This window comes from Passer domesticus, chromosome 2 (genome assembly GCF_036417665.1).
Source record: "Passer domesticus isolate bPasDom1 chromosome 2, bPasDom1.hap1, whole genome shotgun sequence".
Lineage (NCBI taxonomy): Eukaryota > Metazoa > Chordata > Aves > Passeriformes > Passeridae > Passer > Passer domesticus.
Genome location: NC_087475.1, coordinates 25,787,202 through 25,807,658, shown reverse-complemented (window position 1 = coordinate 25,807,658; position 20,457 = coordinate 25,787,202). Strand labels below are relative to the sequence as shown.

General features: G+C 45.9%; 1 protein-coding gene across 7 annotated transcripts in view; it reads right to left on the bottom strand.

Annotated features, from left to right (window-relative positions):
- ARHGEF7 (Rho guanine nucleotide exchange factor 7) overlaps positions 1-20,457 on the bottom strand; it is a 113,975-nt gene extending 93,518 nt beyond the window's left edge. For 2 of the 7 annotated variants that reach the window (XM_064407822.1, XM_064407824.1), the window contains exons 1-2: positions 5,438-5,603; positions 5,261-5,347 (exon numbers count right to left, since the gene is read on the bottom strand). Coding sequence is in view for 2 of the 7 variants with exons in the window: in XM_064407817.1 (XP_064263887.1) it covers positions 5,261-5,347; positions 20,115-20,279 (252 nt within the window). In the remaining 5 variants the exon portion in view is untranslated. Of the gene's footprint in view, positions 1-5,260; positions 5,348-5,437; positions 5,604-20,114 lie in introns of those variants that run through there. The other 5 variants (XR_010355638.1, XM_064407819.1, XM_064407825.1 and 2 more) reach the window with 4 other exon arrangements.

Here is a 20,457-nt window from a genome sequence, read left to right as displayed (position 1 = left end):
ATATTTACACATGAGAAAAAGGATAGAAATTAAGGGTGTGAGGGAGAGAGAAGTAGTCACATGTTGGAGGCCTGTACGTACAAGACAAGTTGCAGTGACACGTGGCACTTTGCTTTAAGCAATACTTAAAATATATTCAGAACAGTTTTGTGAACAAGTAAGGAATACAGTAGACACATCTTACTTAAAAGATACAACTTTTCCCCTTTGAAAAACATACCAATAAGATCTGAGCCTCAAAATAAAACTTCACTATGTGTAGTCCATAAGCAAAGAATGGTAACTTTTAAAACATTGAAATTCTGGAAAAGGTTTATGACATTTAAGAATCATGAAGGCATTTGGCAGCGCACCTTCTGGGTTAGAAAGACATTGTGTTGGAATAAACCCAGGAGCAAATCTAAGGAATATTGTTCTTGACAAAATAAAGACCATAGTCTGAACAAGGGCTGAAAAGATAGGTAGATGATTTCATTTCTGTATCATTGTACTAAGACTGGCATAAAGGCCTTTAGTACTAGAAACCTATTTATTCCTAATTCACTGACAAGCGAATGTCAGCCAAGTCCATCCACACTAGCAGCATAGCTCTACGCCTTCCTTATACAAATAGGTCTTTGAAAGTCAGCTGGCAGAATACCTTTCCAAGTCCACACTGGCAGTAGGATTGTAGCCATAATGATCTAAAGAAGTGGGCAAAGCTCAAGGGAAAGAAGCATCACCTAACAGATGAACTGCTGTGTGAGGGGTGGGTGTGAGGGAAGGAGACAGACAGGTACCTCTGCTCCCAAAAGATTACCTGCTCTAACAGAGTGACACTGACACCCCTCACAAAATTTTCCCCAGGGCTGAAGCTCTATTATAGACATTTACAAGCATTTGTATATCTTGATTAAATCTTGAGTGCTATGAATTTTATTTTACAAATTTGCATACAGTGTTCTGAACCTTAAGGGCAAATCCCTCTTGTTCAAGAGATTTTTTAACATACAAGCACAGGATCTCAGACTGTGTAAGACTGCCAGGTTTGCTTCATTTCTTCTTTGGTTAGTTTATTATAGAAATAAATTCCTAGGCTTGGCATTGCTGCCTCTGCAATAAAATGACCATCTTTGAATCCTAGAGGCAAGCGGGTCTCTTAGCAGGTAGAGAAAGGGTTCTCAGATCCATGGCTTGTTTTGCTATCCTACCCATCAGTATAAAAGTCAGAAATACAAAACACTTTTGAGCTCAAAAAACCTGTTAACATTCAGATAAGCAAGCATTAATCTTTTATTTGATGAAAGCCAGCAAAAAAACCCTTCAAGATTGTACTTACAGAATTTGATCACACAGACAGTGACATTGTTCACAGAATATGTCAAACACTCTGCCCTTTAAACAGCAGATACTAACATGGTTTTCCATGTTCTATTTTTGTTTATTATTCTACATTCAACTGCTCCCCCAACAAACTTCACTGCTGTTGAACTATACAGTGATTTCTCCAGGGCAAATGCAAGCTGTCAAATAGCTCTGGTCAAAGAATAAGAAAAGACAGCATTATATTCAGGAAGCTCAAGCTCCTTTGAAAGAGAACAAAACTAGAGTAATATGACACAGGTACAAGACAACCATAATGGCAAAACTTGCTAGGGCTCAGGTAGAAATAAGCCATCACTTTTTCATTTTTCTCTCCTTTGCAAGACTTGTGTGAAAGACATACCTGCAGTGAGTTCCTTCTTAACCATACATATCCACCCACATTCTTCTAGAACAGAGTCCCTCAGGTACAACAAGTATCTAGGACCCTGTTTTGAAAAGCAAGTCATGCTCCTCAGAAGGGAGTAAACTTAAATGTCTTCCCAGCCAAAGAGAAAACTGGGTGGGAAAACAGCCTTTAAAACAAAAATGGCAAGAACACTACCTAGCAAATGTCCTATTTGCCTAAGGAAAAGGTGCACAGTAAGACGTGAACTGACAACACAGGTAGCTATTCTACAGTCCCCTCCATCTATAGAGACATTCAGCAATAGCATTGAAGGCTCAAAGTAGAAAAAACTACTCAACACTACAATTATTCTAAGGATACATTAATGGCTTTCAGAAGATAAAAAACATGGAAATTCAGTCCCTGGTGGAGGTCTTAGGAACATTTTTTCATTAATAGGTCTCAGTTCCTTGTATATGCACACCAAAAAAAACTGTATTAAAAATAATTTTTAAAACCCAATACTTGCAGCACATTATTCTGGTTATTTCTGGAATCATGCTTTGCTGTACAAAGATTGCTGCAAGCTCCAAATTAAGTATTCTCTTTTCTACGGAACACTTAAATATCAAAAAATACTGGGGGGTGTAGGAAGGGAGCCACTGGTTTCCTCTGAGGAACAGCAATCCTCCTCATCAGAATTTGAAATACCCTTTCTGAATGTTTTATTATCTTTCTAACAACCCAAAGTTGCTGGGAAGCAAGAAAAAGAAAATAAGAACAGCTTTCAGACCCCAGCACTTTTCCAAACCAACAGATTTTCTCATCTCTGCCCCTTATTTCACATGTAGGAAAACAACCAAAGTTATCATATCCTCTAAAAAAAGATCCACAGATGAAAGCATCTCTAAGAAGCTATCTACTGTTGAGCAGCTTTCCATTAACCACAACAGTTTATCAAATTCTCAAAAATGCCATAACAAAATCTCCTAAACTGGAGACCTACAGAACTGCAGCAAGGCAAGGAGTTCTGACATGGCTTCATAAAAACACACCATTACTGCTTCCAAGATGAGTTCAGATCTGGGAGCAAAAAGTGCCTGTGCAATGCTGATCTTCAGCTAACCAAACCACTACCAGGCTCACAAAATAACACACAGAAAAATCATCTGATCCAACTACATAGAATTCACATTCAATGTAAGGCTCAAGCAGAACCCTTATAGGTCACAGAAAATTCCATATTGTGGAATACTTATTAGGAAAAGCACCACATTAGAGCACAGAATAATGTCACATCTCCCCACACCACCCTAGAGCTTCCTCTGATACCCATATTGACCAAATGTTTCTATTAGTTAAGGTACCAGACACACATCTAACCCTTTGTCAAATATTTGTACTCACCACTAACTCCTTGTTAGTTCATCTGCCCTCTCTGATAATATCCCCTAAAGCGGTTCCAGAGATGCTCCTCACACTCCTTGCTCAGGGCAATCTCTAATCCCTGCCTAAGACTCAGGAAGCATTACACAGGCCCTGCGCAGGGGAGCTGTGGCTGTGGCATCTCCCCAGTTCCCACGGTGAGGAAGGCTCAGATTCTCCAGGGCTGACTCACACCTTGTTAACAGAGGGAGGGGAAGGAGCCCAGGAGTAGCGGATGGCCAAGAGGCCCCTGCCAGCTACTCCCTGGTTGAATCCAGGCTGCCATTGCTCTCATCTTTGGCCACAGTTAGGGGGCTGGAAAAATTAATGAGAAAACAACAGGGAACAGACAACGTACAAACCATAAATACACACACAAGAGCTCCATAAGCCCAAGCATTTGTACCCCTTCTTGCCAGCTTCTGAACTCTCTGGTAGCTTGGGAATAATTCCTGTTCCAACATGCTGAGCTGGAAGCCACTGCTGCCAGTTACCTCCACGTAGGAAAGGTGTTTCCGGCAGTCTTGCTGAGAAGCCCCTGAGGCCAGGTTAACAATTTGACTATTCCCAAAGATATTCAGGCTCTCAGAACAAGAGCAAAAATTATCTTTTCTTTCAATCATTTTTCTTCACTTTCTCCTCACCCCAAGGAAAACAGCTGAGAAAAGCTTTTTGCAACTTTAAAAGAGACCAAACTGCAACACTGTAACCATTCCCAACCTGTCACAATTGCAACAGCTTCAAGCTTTGAGAGACCTGATGAAGGAAATTAGTAAAGGGGAGGGGATGATATAAATGCCATTTTCTCCTTTTTTAACATTTACAACACTCCATTTATTTCTGCACTGAGATCAGAAGTACCTCCTCCCGCAGTCCTCCCCAGTTCATGAATGTCTACCACTTGAAGTTTGGGTCTGCTCTCACACACCAATGTTCAAAACATGAAAAGCTCAATGTGGCCCTAGAAAAGACAAATGGGAGTGGCAGCTTCTCCAAAGCAAAAAGAATGCTTGACACAATGCAATGTTAATCCCAGAAAATGGTTTCTGAGTATTTCAGAACTTAATTTGGTTTTTCTCCCAGGAAATCCTAAGGGATTTTCTACATATTTGTCAGGGAGAAGGGAAGGAAGGTAAAAATGTAAGGACTTAACAAGAGGAGTGCTAAAAGCAGTCTTAATTTCCATCTTTATCCATGAGAGAACCTAAGATAAAGGGCAAGTCCTGCAAGTATCATTTATTTCACCAATGATACTACACTGTTTAGAGGCCTCAGGAAAGCAATCAGAGTCTTTTTTTAATGACATGCAGCTACTGCCTGGCGAAATCACAGGCAAGACCAGAGGTACCGTAAGACCCTGCAAATTAATTAAGGCAATACTACATTAATTTAAGTCCAGAACCACCAGAAACCAATTTTTCCACCCAAAAAAAATTGTCTCCAAGGACTGAAATTACAATACCTCTCACTTTCCAACGCAGAGAAGCTGAAACCTCTTTTTAATCTCATCAGTTCCTTCCCACACGCCAACATCAAGTAAACTCGACAGCAGTATGTACTTGCTATAGCTAAATATACCAGCAATATTCGAGAACCTAATTTGCAACCCTGCGAACACACGTTCGGAAAAGATGGCAGTTTGCAGGGCTTTTATGTAACGCAAATTTAAATAGAAGAAACAGCACCTGCCATTTTCTTCAATTAGCATTTCACTCGGTTGTAGGCAACTTAAATTTCCCTAAGCCGACCGCTGCGCTTCCACGGCCATTCCACGAATACAGCGGGCACAATTTATCCGTTCCGAGAAGTCACTCGGACAGAAGAGCAGCGGTTTTAGCCAGGCAAGCCCCGTCCGCGGTGCCTGCAGGGCGGGGGGCCGGGCGCGCCCTGCCCGCCGGGCGCTGCCGAGGACGGCGCGGCCCTTCCAGGCGCTCCGGCCGCCGCGGCTCCGCCGGGGCGCGGCCGGCCCGCGCCGCATCGCCCCGCGCCGAGCCGAGGCAGCCCGGGCTCCCCGCAGCCCCCCGCGCCCGCGGCCAGGGGAGGGGCGGCCGCCACCATCTTGTCAGCCGCGTCCCCGGGCACAAAGGGAGGGCGAGAAACCCCCCGCCCCCGGGACCGAGCCGGGCGCCCCCAGCCCCGACTCACCTCCAGGCGCAGGGAAGCACCGCAGCCCCGCAGGAACTCGCGGATGTTGCTCAGGCACTCGCCCTCCGTCCGCGGCTCCGGGTACACCTGCAAGAGAAGAGGCGGGCGGCTCAGCGCGGGGAGGAGACGGGAGCGCACCGGAGCGGAGGGCGTCCCCCGCCGCGCCGCTCCCCTCACCTCCCGCTCCCTCCGCAGGCAGCGGCGCCGATCGCTCCCACTGGAGGCTTTGAACCGGGAAGTAAACACGGAGCACAGGAAATGGCGTGCGAGGGCGGGGGGCGGCGGGCAGGAGCGCGGGCAGGGGTGCCCCGGCCAGGCGCGGTCGCGGCGGCTCTGCCCCGGGGGGCGGGCGGGAGGCAGGCCCAGCCCGGCCCTCCCCGGCCCCGCCCGGGCCCGCCCCGGCTGCGGGCGGGAGCGGCCTCGGGCCTCGCCGCGCCGCGCTTCTGAATTGTTCAAATTGCTGCTGCACAGGCCCCCGAGCCGTGACGGGTTTGGCGGCAGGGCCCACGGCAGCCGGGCGCAGCCCCTCCCCGGGACAAGCGGTGACCGCGAACAGGGCGCGAGGCGCACGCCGCGCGTGGCCGGTGTCGCCAGCGGGGCTCGTCGGTGCCCTCGTTCTGACTCCGGTTCACCCTTGGGTGTCGGTTTGCTAACGAGGAATTATATCAGAAATGCTCCGAAGACCTCAGCAGAAAATAGCAGCAGCCGGAGTTAATAATCTACCAATTTCAGGGTCTGATGTTAATGACCTTTATCCGTGGTTTATTAAACAGCCCCTTCCCACCCCAGAAGAAAAACAACGTCACACAGAGTAAAACCTTGACTCAATCTGAGACAGCTTTGTCAACGCAGCCATCTGCTCTCTGCAGCCGCGCTCACGGTGCCTTCAGCTCACCTCTGTAGACCACAAAAGGAAAGTGTAGCCCTTCCATGGAAAAACAGCCTGCCCCAAGGGCTTCAGGGACATGGCTTCACTTACCACAGCTTAACTAAATTCTGTGTGCACGTTAGCATCCTTTCACAATACATTCATTGATTTCTGTGAAGTCGTTTAGCAAACAAGTCATTGCCCAAACTGGACACCTCGTTCTGTCAGAAGGGGAAAGCCTAGCACTGAAGTGCACTGGCAAGTCGCTGGAAGCCGAGGTGTTGCAACACAGTGTCACGGCCTTTGATCATGCATTACACTCAGAGGAGGTTTGGTTACACACATGTGTCAGGGTTACATAAACTCATAGCATAATCCACCTGCACAGCACTGGGAACTTCACAAAAGGTTAACTCCAAACATTCTGTCAAGCTGAAACCAAGGTAGTGCCTTCCTGCATGATTATAAGATGTTAAAGGTACCTCTGACCCACAGAGGTACTTTTTGATACAGAATTAGTACCACAGAGGTAATTTTTGATACCACAAAAATTAACAAATGTGACAGCATGACAGGGTGAACCTGGCACAAAGAAATTTAAAACACAAGTCACTATCATTTTCTAAACAAAATTCAGATGAGTCCTAAATGAAAGCCACTACTCTGTAATACAAGGAATTTGATAATGATATGAGTTGAAGAATCTTCCTTTCCTCAAGGAAAGAGCACACACACACCCCTCCAAAATCCTCAAATTGTTTGGTACCATGATAAATCACTGTGGCTTAAGAATAACCCTTTACTACACTAAAACATAAAGGGAATCCTAAAGAAGCCCTATGGAAGGACTACAGCTCAAAAGATAAATTCAGTAAGTTTGAAGGACACAAGAAGTGAGAGAGCCTCCCTGAAAACACCACAACCTTCATGTCTGTTGCTTGAAACACTTTTTGATTACTATATCAATTTATTTCTTAATTCTAGTAAGAAATCCAAAGCTATCACGCCAACATCCCTTGTTAGAATAAGATGCTGGGAATTTTTTCCATGTTGATGCTTCCAGTATGTTCTCTCCTATATAGTCTTAATATTCACACAATAATATCATTACAATTTAGAGCTGTTTTATCTTAAACTAATTGCATAATAACTGGGGTTTATCTCCTTTTACGTGTGCTACTTCATTGTCTCTTTTCTGTACCCACCATTTTCTTTTTCATCTACTTTATTCATCAAGGCCTCTTTTCATTCTGAGAAACCTTAACATTACTTCTGCTCTTCAAACACGAATAATGTCTCCCAAGAAATCACAGTAAATCCAGGTTTCTATTAAAAGAAGCACATCTTGTCTCATAACATAATCCACATTAACACAAAAGGTCCCAAAGTCTCCGACACATTAAACTCAGTAATTTTAAGAAACCCAGACATGTACTACCACCTCATAAGAGGCCGCACATAATTCATAAAAGACTGAGCAACAACTGGAAAAAAGAAGCCAAAAATAAAAATTTAAAAAAGGGTTAGGGGGAAGAAAGGAGAGAGGGTAAGGAGAGACATGATTAGAAAAAGGCAAAAACTTTCAATTGAAGATTAAAAAAACAAGCAAAGAAAACTCAAACCCAGCAAATTGTTCCCTATCAGGTATGGAAGCTTAAAAGACATGCCAAATACACCACTGAGACCTTAGCCACTCCAACACGTTTTCAGTTAAAAATCATCTTCCTCTAAACAATAAAATAAGTTACAGTAAATCTTTAGAAATATCATTTCTTCCTTCAAAACAAGGGAAAAGACTTTGGAGTGATAAAAGAAGCAGAGTACATTTTCTCAGTTCTGTGGCTGCAGCAGCATTTTTATACAACAGAAGACAGAAGCATATGGGTAAAAGATTTAAAAATATCTTAGCATTTGCATCCTGCTAGAAATGTAAAGCATTAATGATCCCGAAAACTGAAGCAAACCCGATATTTACCTGGAAAATCTTAATGTGATTCTGGCAACCTTCTCCTACAGACAGCTGAGAAACACAGTAAGGGACCCGAAGAACAAAACCAGCCCTGTGACAGAATGTTGAAGTGCAGTTATGTGGGCCAGGCCCGTGATAAAATCACACATATGGTACATTATATCCTTTGTAGTTACAGGAAGCTCAGGAGCATGACCTCTCACACAGATCACATTTATAGCCTCACAGACTATTCAAAATGTACCAGAACATCGTGCAAGAAGACTGCAGGCAGGTAAGTCCTGATACACCTGAAAGACAGCTAATCTGTACAGAGACAAAGGATAAATAAAAGTAGGGTCATATTCCCAAATTTCTTAGCTTAATAAAAAGTAGGTTGCATGTATGTAAAGCCAGTGAAGTGAAGAGGTTATGTATTTTCCTCTCCAGTATTTGCTTCATCCTTTTCCTATCATAGACCAACACCATTAGTTCATTAATGGGGCTTGTCTACTTGTTATATGTATACACAGCTCTTAGTACAAAGAGGCCTCAGTGTCCAACTGGAATCTCTGTGTGCTCTAGTAATACAAATTAAAAAAAAAGGTTAATAGTAATTAGAAAAGACAGGGATTCCAGAGGGGCATGACAGATTCTTAATTAGGGACCAGGGTGCCAGGGTGGAATCCAGAGAGACGAGAGGAAGGTAATATGCAGAGCAGCCACTGTTTAAACTACTTTTTTGTGGTTCAGGGACAGGTTCTGATTAAGATTTAATCTCTTGGGGAGCAGTGCTAGAAACCACAGCTAGTTCAATGAGGACACTTATGTGATGCACTGCAGCTATCAAGGAGCAGAGTACATTTCTCACCATCCAGAAAAGGCGGGGAACAATGTGCAATGCAAATAGATGGTACCTAGCTAAATGTTACCTCCCTTTAGATCAGTTTAAATCTATGGTTTTAAACAACATAGCGAGTGAATGAAAAAGGGCAATGTGGAGAGGCTGCATCGGGAAAAGGTATAACAGGGGTGGTCTTAGAAAAAATAAAAAAGGCTACTATTAGTTCATTTGGACAGGGAAATTATATTAAGAAAATAAGCAAGGAATGTATACAATAATGAATAAATAAAATTAAAAAAAAACCAAAACCAACAAGCAAACCCACAGCTCTTTGATTGCAATCTCGAGTAATCATGAGACATTAATAAAAAGCAGGAGACATCTTCAGCTATATGTATGGGAAATCAGCTGTTTACTTGCATTCACTGCTGAACAAGTTGACAAACTGGGTCACAGAACAAGAAGTGTACAAGGCCTTTATATAGAAACTGGAATCTACAAGGTAGACTGAGTAAGAACACAGTTCCTACATGCAAGTTACACCAGTCAATTACCTAGTACAACATATAAGTACAACATGGTTTAGTATGTAAGAAGACTATCTCAGTAACTAGAAAGCAGAAACTAATAGAAAATGTAACCTAGTTGCAAACTAGTAGCCAAGTTCAGTAAACACTTAAAAACATCCTGTTCAGGTGAACAGCTGTTTGAGCCTGAACTTCAAAGACTGAGCCCTTAAGTAAGGGGAAATCCTGTTCATCCTGCCCGGACCCTTTTGTATCAGATTCCCCTCACAGCACAAAGCAGTTTTCTCTCCATGTTTCAGAGCACCTTGTACACACAGAGCATTACTGCAATCTAATCAGTAAAAATACCATAATTGCACAATGCAGCAAAGCTAACAAAAGGGTCCTATTGATCACATTCAGTCCCACAGCAGCTGTGTTTCCCTTGCTTCCAACCCCTTTGACTGGTCAAGGGCAACTGATCATCCAGTGGGGCAAACACCTCCTGCACAAGCACTACAGGCTGGGATTTGTTGCCAGGGTTTGTGTTCAGGGACAAAAATGAGATGAAAAGCATCACAAGGAGGAAGCCTGGCCATTCTCACAGCGGTGAAGCTGCAGGCGAGTCACTGTCCAGCAGCTCCTGCCGGCTCCTGCCTCGCCAGCCCTCCCAGCCCTGCCTCCTGCCTGCACAGCCCATCCCTTCCGGCGTTCGGCTTTCCTGCCCTGTCCCGGACCACTGGCCCTCACAAATTGCACCCAGCAGGGATGGAAAAGAGAGACTGGTTACACAGTTACACAGGAGGACGCCCTCTGTTTCTCGAGGAAGCATCCACTGCTAGGGACCAATGGCAGGTGCAGCACTTCCTCCGCAGTCAGTGAGCAGTTGGGCTGAGAGAACTGCAGATGGGAGTCCCGTGCTCCTCCCAGGACAGCAGGAGGCACAGCTGCACTTCCAAGGATCACATCTTCCTCATCTCTAAGCAAGGAGCACTCTGCAGTTGAGACAAATCACTTAAAGAACCGCACATCTTACTGACGGCACACCAGCAGGATGCTATAACTAAACTAAAAACACAGATCAGGATTCTCAACGAAGTGCAGTTTTGTTTTAAAATCAGGTGTCTTGACAGAGCACCAGACCTTAGCATGATACAGTTTCTGCAGTACTGTAGCTCTTTAGCACTGACTTTTCCCACCCTATAAAACCTGCAACCCACAACTTTTCAATAAGAACTTGCACAGCAGTCAGCATGGGCTACACACCTGTATTTTGGCTTGAGGGAGCCCATGCTGTTAAAGCATACCAGCAGACAGACAGATAGACACATAAATAGCAAGAGCTAGATCCAGCAAAAGACTGAAGCTCCTACAGGTCATGCATTAAATTTTTTCATGTGCTGAAACTTTACATTTCCACAACTCACCTAGACTCTGCATACAATACAAAGAGGAAGGAAGGTGCCTTATGATATGCCCTAAAATTCATATTTGCTGAAAAGGATATGCACACAGCAAGTTAATCAAGACACAGCAGAAGGTGAAAGCAGGAATCTACTTAGTATCCCAAACTCCAGTCTCTCCTAGACTTACAAGAGTCCTTTGAGTGTCATTTGGAAGAACTCTCTGAAAAGTGGTTAGTGTCCATTTTTTATTAACAATAGAGCATAAAGGTTGCCAAATCTCTTGCCCTTGGACACCACTGCTATTGGTGACAACCACAGTAGAAGCTCTTTCATCCCATTACCTCACTCCAAAGCCATCAGCATGACTAACCCCACATCTAACACTCCTCTGCTTTACATCCCACATCCCCACGCCAGTCCCTGTATTCCATGTTTCCATCTCTCCCACCTCAGACCACACACCACCACCTTCCAAACCAGCAAATCCAATCCCACATTTAGCCACACAAACATAACCCATCACCTTTTCTTTACTGCCCAACAGGCCACACCAACTCATCAGCCACCACTCTGTGCTCCCTCAACCTCCACTTTGCTGTGCTATGTGAAACCAGGAGCACTTTTAGTTGGCTGAAGACTCCTCCAGTTCTCCTGATTTTTTCCTCTACACACGTTCAGAAATGCTCCTCTGCCTGTCTAGCTATCATTAACAGTGACCTACATTCAAACACACAAATGCTCTGCTTTAGCTGCTTCAGTTCTTTAGTGTAATAGCCCTCAAAATGTAAGTCCAGCTAAGTTTGCAAATGAAATGTACAGTTTGGTTAAAATGCCAGCCAGGACTTGTGGCAGCCTTTATAAATGCGATATTATACAAAAATTAGAGCTGCTTTTTTTCATTAATCTGCCCTCCAAAAACAACTCTGCAAACCTGATTCAGCTGTTTGAGTTCATCTTTTCAGATATGTACCTGAATTAAACAATATGCAGGAAAACAGTACTTTCTTTTTGCAGTAGAAGTACAGTACTTTTGCCACTTCCCTTGGACCCTGATTAAATTCCCATCAATGTACATAGACTGAAGTTGCATCAGGGAAGGTTCAGGTGGGACATTAGGAGGCTTTCCTTCACGAAAGGGTGATTAAACATTGGAATGGGCTGCCCAGGGAGGTGGTGGAGTCACCTTCCCTAGAGGTGTTCAAGGAAAGACTGGATGGGAGGTGCCAAGGTCTACTTAACAAGCTGGTGTTCAGTCAGACTGGATGATCTCAGAGGTCTTTTGTAACATAATTGATTCTGTGACTTTGTGGAAGTCTATAAACTGACTCCCATGAAGCAGGTTTTAACCCAGCCCTAAGATACAAACACTGTAGTCTAAGGGCACCAGGGCAGTCTGTACAGTACTTTTGTTGTCTCAAGTTTCCATCCAATTTTTATATTTCAGACAGAAAACATAGGTTGGCACAGCATTAAGAAAATGAGAATGCCATGCACATAAAACTTACAAGCTGTCTTTGCAACTGCTATTAGGATCCTTGAAGGCTCCCTGCTGTGACCTGAACTAGGCAGGAGTCCTTCCAGAACACATGCGCAGGAGTGTGCCTGAAGGATGTGATACACACACATAAGAGAGACTAGCTACAGCTGCAGCAGTAAACTGCTTTCCCTTCCTTCCTAAAAGCTAAGAACTAATATTCCTAATTCCTGGTTTTGCTTATTTTCTTGCTGTTTCAAAGAAAAAGAGGAAATCAGCTAGCATGCAACTGACCCTAATCCCAAGCAGCAGCACCAGTCTCAGGCTGCAGAGCTCCAGGGGTGCCAGCATTAAGCGTACACAGGAAGATGTGTATTTCCCTGAAGCCTGATAAGCTCCAGGTGTGGACTGGCAGGAACTGAACCAAAGAGATTCTCCTGTGAAGGAAGGCTGATGGGGAAGGAGTTTGCACCCCTTGTCACGTAAACCCTGCAGTGCTTCCCGTGGAGCATCGCTGTTTTGATGCAGCACAAGCTCAGGCTTCAGGAGTCCAATCACTCAGGGTTTGTTTACACTGGGAGAGCTTTGCTGCTAGATATGCTGGCATCGCTCCTCAGTGTGGATGTAACATATGCCAGAGAGGGAATTCCTCTGCCAGTCTAACAGTACCACTTCCCCCAGTGACATTAACAAAGCCAACAAAACCGCTTTTCTGACAGCACAGCTGCACCAGTGAGGGGTATATGATTTTTTACTGCTTTCCCCTTCCCCCCACCCCATGAAAATATTCCATAGGACTACGAAAACCCTACAGAAGGGATGGATTCTCTTCTGGGCAAGCTGCCAACATCATCCAATAGCACTCACTGCAGAGCAGGAAAATGGAGACCCATATTAAATGCACTTAGACCCAAGCAGTGTTTCCCTGGCCAAGAAGGGACAGGGGCCTCTGCCCACGGGGTGTCAGTGATCTGTGATGAGGAGTGGCACGAAGGAAACTCCTTGCAGATGAAGCTGGCCACCCCTGCTCAGCTCCCTACCACAATAACAGTGCTGAGGCATTGAAACAGGTTGCCCAGGTTAAGTCATGGGTGCCTGATCCCTGGAAGTGTTCAAGGCCAGGCTGCATGGGGTTTTGAGCAACTTGGTCCAGTGGAAGGTGTCCCATGGCAGGGCTGCTGGAACTAGATGATCTTTAATGTCCTTTCCGACTCAAACCATTCTATGGTTCTATGACTCTGGTGGTGGGTAATGGCAGCAACCACATCACACTGAGAGATGTGGAGAGAAAATGGCTTTGCTCTAGGCAGCAAAGTGAGGGAGAGAGCAGAGGTGTCACACTGGCTGAGGATCAGGGAGTAAAGCTCAGCCAGCCAAGGTGCAAGACACTTGCTTCCATGCTGCCAGCTCACAGTATTTTTGCAAGCCCTGTCATGCTTGAAATGTTTTAAAGTTACAGCTCTTCAAATCACAGCCACTGGATAACAATTAATTCAAATTTTTATTAAAGGAAGATATATATTGAATTCCCCTCAATGATACATAGCCAGATTTTAATAATATATATGCATACTATATATAATATATATAAATATATATATGTGTGTGTATGTTTAAATACACTTACATACATACCTAGTCCACAAACTTCAATTTTAAAGCCAGAATTCCAGTTTTCTAAGGCTGGAATTACAATCTTAAACATTTTCAGCTGAACAATGTGGTGCCATCAGGCACTAGCATGCAGCGTAACCAGAGGGGAGAGTGCTGGTGGCATCCCCACAGTGCTTCCTTTTCTCTACAGACACAGAGCATTTGGAGGATAGTCTGGGTAGCAGTAGGGCACCTGAGGACCAACGTTTTTGTTGTCCGTATTATGTACAGGCATAGAAAGAATGCATATAAAAACTGTGGGAAAGACATTAATGAGAATAAGACCAACAGAACTACATTGTTTTTCCACATTTTCTCACAAAAAACAATGTAATCACCAACAGTTTCCTTAATTGCCCCCTCTTCTCAGGACCTGGCACACCCTTATTTAACTCAGTCCAGATCTTTTTGCAATGACAGGATCTGGTTTTCAAGGAAAAAGCAGTGCACATAGATACAAGTCCTCTGCTTCCTCAGTGAGCACAGGCAGACCATATTTCTTTGGATAATATCCCAGTTGCCAGAATTACAGACCCAGTACATAGACAGGAAAAGCAAGGGCACTCTCCTTCAAAGCATTCCTGCATCTCTGCTCTCCCAAGGCAGTAGGAGTAGCATGGTCAATGACAAGTCTATAACAGGACCAAAAATTCCTACAAAGCTCACAGCATCATGGATGGGAACAGCATGCATTCAGGAAAAAGGCACTCTAATGACTTTTTTTGGGATAACTTTTCCCCAGGCTCTCAGCTCGTCCTTGCAGTGCTTCCACCCTGGAGCAACAGCATTCATACACACACCAGCGTTCCCTGAGCACACAACCATGGCAGGCACACCTGTCCAGCACGGATTATTCTTGCCAGAAGCACAATAATCTCCCTGGGAGGACTGTTGCTGAAGGAAGGGAGCATATGCACATTGCAACGCAGATTTTGTCCTGTCCTGTGATGACCTGCTCTGCTGTTGCTGCACACAGCAACCACAATACCTTCCCAACAGATTTCTGTGAGCAAAGGCAGAACAGCCTTTGGGGTCAGCCAGGCAGACCGAAACAGCCTCACCAAGGCTTCAAGGTGAGAACATCCTGCCAGAAGAACTTCCAAAATGTTGGTTTGGGGCCAGATAGCACCTGGACATTTCCACCTTAGGAGTAATTACATTACCCTTGGTGGGACAAGCTCTGTTTGAGCTTCACATTCAGCTCCCAGCCAGCATTGCACCCTCTGCAAATATACTGGGCTACAAAAATCGTCACTTGTTATTAATTCTGGGTCCAAAACACCTTTCCTTTCTTCTTCCTTCACAACACGTGAAATATCATGTTCAGGTCACACCTTGTCACAACAGGAGCGAAGTATACTTAGCCCTGATATTTACGTGTGAAATGAGAGATAAGTGAGCATAAATCTCCCTTTGCCAGAGGAGCCGTAGGCGCACACTCTCATCGTGGGGACAAGACTGGTGACATGGCTGCCACATGTGGCAGTCCAAACCCTCAGTGCTTGTGCTCATACACAACAATTAATTTGCGTTGTGGACCACAAAGGGTTAATTTATTCCTAAATTACAATTCAGAATGCCTCATTTAGCCAAAGACCTCTCTCATTAAAAAGAGAATCATACAGATGTATGAGGTATTTGTACAAAGACCTTAATCTTTGCTGCCATCAGTCCTGGTACTACCCCTATTAATAACCAAATTAATGTCAACGCCAGTACCCAATCCTCCACGGGGAATGGGAATGACGATCCTTTCGGCCATGCACCAAGTCTCACCCAGCAGGAGAGAGGGCTCTCTCTGCTCTCCCGGGGCCAGCCCCGTGCCGCCCGTCTCCCACCTCAGCGCGGCGGGAGCGGGAGGAGGCAGCGGCTGTGTTTTGGATCAGCCTCCCACGCGCAGCAGAGCAGCTTCTGCCTCGCTCCATCCTACGCTCAGTGCGGCTCCTGGGGATGCTCCCTTCGGCGGAGGGGGCCCGGGCGTGCGAGAGCCAGCCGCGCTCCCGTGCCCGGCTCCAAACACCGAGCCGGCGGCTGCCTGCCCTCCGGGAGCCCCGGCGGGAGCGGGGCACCGCGGGTGTCAAATGGCTGCTGCACCGCGCTCCCCGGTGCGCCTTCTGCGTTTTCCCCAAAAAAGAACAAAGCTGTCCGCAAAACGACGCTTTCTGTCGAACGGCTGACCAAAAATAAAAGTACAAACAAAACTTAATGGAGCGCGAAGCCTCATATGACAAGGAAAATTCCCGCTCCAATTCTGATCTCTGTTTACAACGTTGAAAGTGGGTCAAACTGGTCTGCGATGGAGGAATCTGTTTGGAAAATGATCTCTGAGAGGGAAAGCATCTAAGCGGCAGACAACTGCACTGCAATGCTTCCACGGGGATCCCTTCCCTGCCATCAATGTAATTCAGTTTTACCACACAAGGCTGAAATCCTCTAACTTGAAATTATGGCTTTTTTATTCAAATTACATAAATTCAGCAATTTTGGAGCAAATCAACTAACCATGTTTCAGCACAGATCTCCATGCTTTAAAAACTAAGACATGGCTGGGTTTGGACAGGGTGGAGGAAGATGTTGTCGGTTTTGTTGATTTTGCATTGTTTTTTTTTAATAATTGCCCTCACTTTTGTTCATTTCCTGTGTTCAGGACAAGGTTATTGTGCAGTACCATCACACTGCCTAACCCAGCTATTTTGCTGGGTTAGGCAGTGTGATGGTACTGCACCTTGTCATGGTGCAGACCTTGTCATGGTCTCTTTCAAAATGCAAAGTAATGATTATGACATTAAATGGGAGCCCAAAAATAAGGAACAGTCTGTAACAACATTACTTTTCAAGGTATTTTCATTCTGACTTAGAGAAATCTAGTGAATTTAATATCTGTCCTTTCCTGTTCAAGATAGAAAATGATTGTAATGTAAACAAATTCAGCCAAAACTTCCTAGCAAGAAGCTCTGTAAGTTGTTCTGTGCAATGCTGGTATACAAATACACAGCAATCTAAAGAAAGAATACATTAAGCAGCCTTGAAACCCACTAATTTGTTTTATCGACTTATGAAAATTCTGTTCTTTGACCTTCAAGTGCTTGATTCCTTTTATGGTCGCACAATCTTTATTTATTAAAAATCTCCTACTAATTACTCTCAGGGTACCCAGAGGCTATAAAAAGCATAAAATGCCAAAAAACATATTACTACATTCCTGCATATATTGAATCCTCTTTCTAATCTGTTTTTGAAAGAAAGAAATAAGTTTATAGCATTTTTTAGAAAACATCTTTAAAAGCACCCCAAGTTGATAAACTTTTCTTCATATTTATATTTTGTAATTTTTTAAATGTTGTCTTTGGTTTTAGTTATTATTTTGTATTTACAGAAAAATGAGCTCTGTAAGTCTTCAAAGTGTCTGCTAATGTCAGATATTTATAGAAAGTTATGATCTCAAATGATTTTAAGAACTGAATCAGTCTACATCTGTGGGACATCCTTGTATCTTTTAAACTTCAAAAATGTCCAGTTTTAACTAGAGACTTTCAGGGCAAATAAAGAATAAAAAGACTCATATTTTAAATGCACCCAGTATAAAAAAAAGTAGCAAACAGTAGTAGCCAAAAAGACTTGGAAAATTACCATGGCACACTAAAGGATTTTATAGCTGTTTACTAAAAAAACAAAGAAAGAGAATAAAGTAACACAGAAACATCTCAGACATAACATAGATGAGAACATGAAAGAGGTATGGAGTATAAATCCTGATTCTACAGAAAAAGAATATTTACAAAGTTAGATGGAAAAATGAGTTTGAGAGACATCTATGAATTAGAAAGTGCTTTGTGAATGGCCCATAGAATTAAGAACAGTTACCCTCACAAAACCAAAAGTCCCCCTAAAAAATAATTCTAAAAGGCTATTTCTCCCCAGACTTACAACTAAGTGAGAGCCAGAGGAGACACACAGGGCCACCGGGGATGCCCAGGGCTGTCTGTGCCCCTCTGTCCCAGTGCCCTGCTGGACGCAGGGCGAGCTCGGGGCTGGGAGGCTGCAGGGTGCCAGCGCTGCTCCCGCCCTGGCTGCCAGCCCAGCCCGCACATCCTGCACTGCGAGGTCCCGGTGAGTCCCACCGACAGCTCCTCGCACCCAGGCTGCTGTCACTGCTGGCTGTGGGGAGCTGTGCACCTCTGCAAACCCTCCTCTGCATACGGCTGCTGTGAAGGGACCCCCACCCGAACATGAGAGGTGTTTGCTCCTCTGAGGTGAAATGAGAGCCTTTCATTCAATAACCGGGCTGTCCCAAACTATACTGTAACAGAGAAGCACATTAAGGTGGGAAACACTCTTTTAACATTTATTTCTGTTATGCTTTTTTGTTTATTTTGGTTTTTTGGTAGAGCCTCTTTCCCAGATTGAGTGCAGGACCCCATTTTACTAGGCTTGACATCTACACAAAGGGGAAAGACCTTTCCTGCCATAAAGCTCAGAACCCAAAGTCCAAGAGGTGCTCAGGGAGCGTGCCTGGAGCAGCAGTGTGGGAAAGGCTGCCAAAACCCTCCTTGGCTTGGTGCCACCAGGCAAAAGAGCCTGAGGACAAGGAGGCATGGGCAGAGCCTGTCAGAGCCAGTGGATAGTTAGGTGGAGGAGCCCCCATTTACCCCCAGTCCCACATCACACGTGTCACACCGGCTGGCAGAACAGGACATTTACCTGCTCTGGAGCCCCACTTTGCAGCCCAGTGCGCTGGACAAGAGTTTGCACCTCATGTACCACCTCCACAAAGCTGCAGCCCCTTGGGAGCAGCGACATCCTCTTCAGCTCTATTGCCTGAACAGCCCCTCAGGGGGAAATGGTGGCGGGGAAAGCCGGCAGCAGCAGTGGCAGGGGCTTCAGCTGTCCCAGCCAGCCCCGCTGGCCACCATGGTGGTCCCTGAGCTACCCACGCTCACACAGCCACCGACACACTGCGCCCGCTCCCACCACTTCCATCGCCCGCTAACAGCACCGCGGGCTCCTGTGAGGTTTCCTTATCTCCACACCACTCCTAATGTACCTGTGAATTTGGGAGGCAGGAATGTACTAAATCTGCAGAATGGGACTCTAGTCCAGAGCCAAGACCTCCACACTACAGTACAACACAAAACAGTAACAACACCAGTGGGTGGCAAACTGAAGAACCGAAGGGGGACAGTCCAGCCCAGTGCCCTGATGAGCTCAAGGCACTGGTTATGACTTTGTGGGTCTGAGAACTACTTGAAATAAAGCCACAAAAGGTAACAAAAGCCCACTGTCAGCAGGCTCCAACGAGTGGAGTGCTCTGCCAACTGCAAGAGGTGAAAAATATGGTGTTGTTTTCAAGCACAAGGAGTCATGCCATCATCATAGCAGATGACCTTCATCAATCTTCTCTTCACTACCTTGGACTGGGGCACGAGGAAAGTTTTTGCCAATATGTGGATCTCTGCGTGAACTACGTTATTGAACATCAGGTGAGACAACGGTACTGTCCCGAGTTTTGAGGCACAACCAAACCCCTCTCCCTCTGGCTGAGCTACGACAGGAATTATGTACGCACACAGAACACATAAAAGTTACCTGACAGAGTACATTTTCTTCAAACACAACGCAAACTAGAGCTGTAACGCGTTTTTTCAGCCTCCCCCAAAAAACGATGAGATTTTTTTCCACAGGCTACCGAACAGTAAAGGACCCAAATAACGCTAAAACAGCCTTCATGAAAACTAAGCATCAAAGGCTAAAATGTCCTTCAGAGGCTGGAAGGGATGAGCTGAATCACCTCCCAGGCGAGGTGAGGCACCGGCAGTTCCAGCAGTTGCGTAGATAAGTTTGCAGCCGGCTCGTGGCACGCAAAGAAGGGTCCATAGTCCCCCCCCAGAATGAATGCATCTCCCGCGCACAGCAGCTCCGCTTTGGGGAGCGGAGCGATCGTACAGCACTTGCAGAACAGTGGCCCCTCGGGGGGAAGCCCCTCCGGCCCGGCTGCCGCTCCCCGCTCTCCCCCGGCCCCGCTCCGCCCCCCACGCCCCCCGCCGCCCTCCCGGGCCCGGGGTGCCCCCTCCGGCGCGGGGGGCGGCGCGGGCGGGGCCGGGGGCGGCGGGCCCGGCCGCACAAAGGGCGGCGGGGCGGGGGCCGCGGGCACTTACTTTGTCTATGGTGCCCGGGAGCAGGCGGTCGAGCAGGCGGCACAGCACCACGCCGTCCTTCAGGGAGGACTGAAGGAAGCCCTCGGGGTCGGAGATGGTCTTTTTGGGCGACTCCAGCACGCCCAGGGCGATCAGCCACGTAACGGTCTGCTCCGCCGAATTCATGGCGATGGCGCCGGCGGGCGGGGGTCGCGGCGCCCCGCGCCTCGCGTGGGTTTTGTGTCTCCCCCGGCGGGGGCTTCAGGCGGAGGCCGGCGGCGCCGCCCCCATGTGAATGCAGATGACGACGCCCCGGCCCCGCCGCTACAGACACATGCAGCTGCAGTGCCGCCTCCTCCCCGCC